The sequence below is a fragment of the Rhopalosiphum padi genome, chromosome 3 (assembly GCF_020882245.1).
Source record: "Rhopalosiphum padi isolate XX-2018 chromosome 3, ASM2088224v1, whole genome shotgun sequence".
NCBI classification, from domain to species: domain Eukaryota; kingdom Metazoa; phylum Arthropoda; class Insecta; order Hemiptera; family Aphididae; genus Rhopalosiphum; species Rhopalosiphum padi.
In genome coordinates this window covers 11960257-11966256 of record NC_083599.1, presented here as the reverse complement: position 1 = coordinate 11966256, position 6000 = coordinate 11960257, and the positions used below count along the sequence as shown (strand labels likewise).

At 32.6% G+C, this 6000-nt stretch overlaps 1 protein-coding gene across 2 annotated transcripts in view; it reads right to left on the bottom strand.

Moving 5' to 3' along the window:
- Positions 1–389: 389 nt before the first annotated feature.
- LOC132926534 (two pore potassium channel protein sup-9-like) overlaps positions 390–6000 on the bottom strand; it is an 87664-nt gene continuing 82053 nt past the window's right edge. For both annotated transcript variants that reach the window (XM_060990892.1, XM_060990893.1), the window contains exon 7: positions 390–2387. In XM_060990892.1, coding sequence (XP_060846875.1) covers positions 2069–2387 — 319 coding nt within the window. In that variant the 3' untranslated portion in view covers positions 390–2068. The remainder of the gene's footprint in view (positions 2388–6000) is intronic.

Below are 6000 nucleotides of genomic sequence, written 5' to 3'. Positions count from 1 at the left end.
TAAAAAACATTATAGTGAATGAACTATGCTGAGTATAAAATTGTAGTGCTTATCTACATATAACTATGATTTAATATTTTATAATCAGGCGAAAGTGGAATATAGTAATACATAGAATTTAGTGAACCGGTGGTGTGTAGTCGTAAAGATAATATTTCATTATCAGTACCTATATACGAGTAAAATAGACGTATGCCGCCGTTAACCAGAACATGAGCCGTTAATAGCTGCAGTTTTATATAATATGTTTACATCGATTTTATCATATCAAGTTATATGTGTATGATTCTTGATATTATACTGTATAGTAGGAAAAGGTTAAAATTTGAAAAAGAGGACCTAATACAGATAATACAGGTTGAAAAAAATATAATAAAAACAATTTGCTATAATAATTAATAATCATATTTTATTAACAACAGAAACATAAAAAAAAAAAAAAATACAAAATCTGCACATAATAATATAATTATATGTTATTTGTTGCGATTTACAATTTATAAACAATAAATAATGAGTTTTCGTTTAACTCATTTATAGTTTATACGTTTTTATGTTCTATTGTTTAATACATTTTCATGAAATGACTATAGGCGGTTAACATTTTAAAACAAAAATGGGAAAAGGTAATACGACTATGTCCAATTGTAAGCCCGGGGATTTAAAACTGTTACAGTTAATACGGTTGTAATTGAAAATAAAAACAATGTTCGTGATTAAAATGGGTTTGCGTATGTCAAGTTATCCGTCGTCGCGATCACACAAATAATAATATTATAACACTCTGCTTTAAAGTCATATACCTAAACGAGATCGAATAATAAAGTTTTCAAATGTATGCAACTATACAACCATATAGGTCCACTACAACAGTGATGGAAACTACAAATATGATATTGAGATGTTTCAACCGTTTGTAATATGAACGTAAATTGTTTTTAAATAATTTTAAGTGTGTGTTATCGGTAAATGACCGTCGTCAGCGCCAATCGCTTGCTGATTACTGTGACATAAATTTCCGTAAACGAAAGTTTTATTACGTCAATTAGTTCAAGGAGGACGTTTATAATAATATGCTAAACTAACGGCGATTATCGTTCGATAGCAGTTTAAGACGAGTTATACACAATTAAAATTAATTAAAATTCTGGTATTCTAGAGATAATGAAAATGTTTGCTTTAAAATAGTGCATAACAAAAAAGTTCAATCGTAAAAATTAATAATTGACATATCCTACATTTTATGATTAAGATAACACGATTAGGCAGGCGAAAAGTAAACGAGGAGCCGTATAACTAAAAATGTAGTCTTAACTGCAGCGATAACTGTGTATCGTACGTATATATTATATATTCGATATAGCGAATCTCGAATGTAAATATTTTCTCTCCAACTTCAGAAATAATAAAAAAAAGGAATTGATTTAAAAAACGTATTTTGATGTGAGACAAGAGCAAAGCGTACTGCTTGAGTTTCCATAGACACGATGTCAACCATAAGACGACGCGTATACTATGGTTATTAATAGAAAACTATGTATATGTTAGGTAAAAACATACAGGGCGATTCAAAAGTCTTCACCTATATAGGTACCATTATTATTGTAAACATATAAGACAGTCGAGTTAATTTTCGTTTAATGTTTTTTTTTTTCGTACCTTCGTTGCCGATAAACGCGCGAGTGTCTTGCAGTGAGCGTTTGTAATGAATAACTATCGTCGGTTAGCCCGCCGAAATGGACTTGTATGAAAAACGATACCGTATTTTGAATACCTACCGCATCGTCGTCGTCGTGGATTTGAAAAAAAAAATATATTAATTTTCGAAATCCGCGGAAGACTTTTGAACGACCCTGTACAATAAAATATGTGTCTACGCTTACATTTCGGACCGAACGTCGTGCCGCAGTGACGAAAAGGCTTTGGGCCTTACGACGTTTCGTGGCGGGTAGTGAGAGGTGGGGGGGGTGAATATATAATTATAATAATAATAATAATAATAATACGTCCTTCTCTATAATATAATATACAATCGTAGGTACACTACGCCGCCGCCGTCGCCGACTTTTTATATGGACACCCTCTTCAAGGACAGCAGTGGCTGATCGGTCGGCGGGCTGCTGTAGACCACGGCGGCGGCGGCCGCGGCGTTGGCGGCCGCCCGTTCCGCCGGCCGTATGTCCCGGTTGTAGTCGTACTGCACCGGTCCCACGCACGTGCACGAGCACACGGACACTTGGTCCACGTCGTCGCCCGCGTCCCGGCCGACCGTGTGCCCGGCCAACAGTTTGCCGTTGACGGACGTCACCGCTTCGCCGTCGACGGTGATGACGTGCTGCGACACGCCCTGGAGCTCGTTGTCCTCGCGCCTCACTTCCTCTGCGTTCCTGTAAAAATAAAAATACCCGGACACGTTTATTATACGCACATGGTAATAATGACGAAGACGGTTTACAATGATCACTGCAGTCGTTGTCTCCGTGTATAGCGTATATTACTATAGGTATATAATAATGTATTATAGTATTCTAACACGAGTTTGACGACGGAAATACGTATAACAATAAAATATCATGACAATATCGCTCTATTGTGTTTTAAAAAAAAGTTTTCTATATTTCATTTTTAGATATTTTAAATTACAGCTGATATTCAATTCTAAAATACGAGGGGAGGGTCCTTTGTGTTACGGAGCCGAAGATCACACGTGTCCCCCCTACCTCCGCCGGTAGACAAGTGAAACGACTATAGGGGTTAAAGCCCTCTATGGCATATATATTTTAATAATAATAATATAAAAATAATATAATATAAGAGTATACAATTTAATTCGATTTTTATATATAACATTTTTGCCACCACAACAATACACAAACTTCGAACGGGAAAAATAGTAATTGAATAAACAACTTTATTCAAGCAACAAGATTATTTATGTGAGATGATCCCTAGGAAAATGATTGATATATGATTGATAAGACGTCACGTGACAAGTTCGAGTCGTGTATTATATTTGCCAAAAAGTATTTTGTATTTTAAGGGGGTAGAATTATGATAAAATTGGTTGGCGAAATTGTCTGGCTGATGATCCAAAACAGGATAAATTTAAATACAAATCAAAAGTTTAAACAAATTAAATGTATTAAATACATTGTATTGTAAATAAAGAGTGAAGCATTAATTCATTAAGATATTTTATTTATTTTTTATACAAAACATTGTTTTATATTTTATTAGAATTTTATATTGAAACACAATTAATGAACGTCCAATGGGGTTCTTAACAATCCTGACGTCTTAGCAGTAAAATTATGCTTTTGGACGATTGCGATTTTATGCGTTCACTACGTTAACTATCGGTTATATATTATTGACTATTATAGTGAAAAAAAACTATAGCGCGTGTAGTATAATATTTATATACACTGGATTGAATATTAAAATATGTTTATCAGCCGGTTGTTCTTCAACATTCCACAGAGACTCGATAGCTATTACTCTTAAGTTTTTCAAACCTTACATCTGGCAGTATCGCGTATCTTGTTGAATTAGTATTGATATACTTAGTATAAAATGTGTGCTATGATAGCTTAAAAATTAAAAATAGCTGATTTATTTTTCAAAGTTTTTGTTTCATTGTCTAATATATTTTTTCCTATTCTGTATTTTGTATCAACCCGGCCAAATTGATTTATTTTTAAATTATCTCGTCCAATCGTACTACACTATATTATTATAACCTTATATAGTTTTATAACCTTTCAAGTTAATGTTGATCTTTATTTTTTCATAATTCAATTATTTTTTCCTTTAAACGTAAAAGAATAAATATATAAAACTGTATAATACCGGATTAAAAAAAATCATTGTTTGGATATAATGGTAATTTGTAGATTATGGATTTAATATTAAATTAATACTGAATTTTGTGAGTTAACTGCGATCTCAGTTCTACATATTTATTAATGCATCAAACTATGGTTGATCGCATAATATGTAGAGCGAGTACATTTTATGTTTACATTTTTTAACCGTACGAATATTTCCACAAATAATATGAGTCATGAATCATATTTTATTACAATGTTTATTTTATTTAACAAAATGTATGTACTTAAAGAGGCTGTCGATCATCACTCTGGAACCGCCTCGATAGAAATAATAATTTTATTAATTTAAATTTTAATAAACATATACAAACAAGATAACTGGTAACCGTGCTTACACCCGCAATACCAATAGAACCAATATCCCACAGATAAAAATAACTATCGAATGTAAATTTAATTTAAAAACTTGCAAAGTGGTATCATTATTTTTTATTTTAATTAAAAAAAATATTTTTTTTGTACTTTTATTTTGAATTAATTGTGTTTTGTTTTAATTATTAAATACACCTTGTCAAATAGTGTTCTACAGACCAATATCACTGACTCAAATATTTTGTTATGGTTGGGTTGCGCACAGGGAGGTGCAAAAGAATTGATTTTTATCAAGTCGCGGAACGTTATTTCGCTTTACAGAGTATTACAAGACAAGTAATAAAGCCAATAAAGGTAGATATATAATGTACACCGTTCACGGTCGTATGCGCGAATTAACCACATTCTCTCGTCACACACATGTGTATAATATGACTATATAATATAGGTATTAATAAACTAATAGATATAGTATAAGAGATAAACTATCTGGTTTTCATTTTTTTCTCATTGACTTTCATAGCATAATGTGTTCAGTTGTAATCGTTGACGGGAAATATATCACTTATAAAGTTATAACTTTAGGATGCTATCATATTGTTATTATAGTTTTATAAGCATCAGAGAACCCGAGTTGCACCTAAAAACTGTTATAATTTATTATTATTAATCACCATTATACTGCCGGTTATAGAACGTCTGAATAGAAAGATAAATATAAAAATAAATTTTTTTCTTTGTCACGCCTGCATAGAAGTTTAATTTTTGATGCGGGTGGAAGTATTTGAAAATTACGTTTTTTTCCATGTGTACAGTAAATAATGCTTTTGAAAACTACTGTTCAAATAATATTAATACACATGAACGTATCGACTACCGATACGTTTTATCTAACATATCAAATCGGGTAGATGGGAGGTGATATAATTCCGTACTAATCAATGGAACAGTTTGGCGAATCTAGATAGGTACCACGAGAACGAAAAAAAAAAACTGTTCGCTATGGATCATATAGTGATGCCGACAGAGAGGCGTGACAAAACAATGATAAGTAGTTATACCACGTGTAGTTTGGGCGCGCGGGTAGGCAATTTCAGTAGATCGCGAATGCAGAAACACCACCCATATCTTTGGCCTATTTATTTTTATTATACGATATCATAAAAATAACGTAGGAATGCGAATGCTAATTAATAATTATATAATATGCTACACATTATACGATGGCAAAACCACGTACGACGAGGTAAACTGTCTGTTAAAACACATTGCGTATCACTATTATAAACCGTTGGCGACAACAATTTACAGGTGTCATTTTCAGAGCGATTTTCCCTCCCTGGCAACTAAATTTCGACCGAAACAAAACTATTGTATATATAATAATATATTATAATTTCGAGTTCACACACGCGAGGGCATATACAATGCCCGTCCGTCAAATAAGCAACGACGTTTGTTTTGTATCGTTTTTCGAAGTAGTATTATAGACATGATCATATATATAATGTATATGAACATATTACAAAGGGATATGGGGATTTTAATTATTCTGGGCGATATCTCAATCGAATCGATTGTAATCGGTGCATGAGAATTATAACGAAATGACAAAGACCGATCTACGATCTACAACGGTACACACATTATGTTATTGCTGTAATGGGAATTCGCCGAGCTGGTGGGCCCTAAAATTGTCAACAATAATAATTATTGTCAATTTGGGAAGGAAATCAAACCGACCGCGAATAATACGTATTATACATATACACAAACAGATATCCTGTGTAATGTGTTT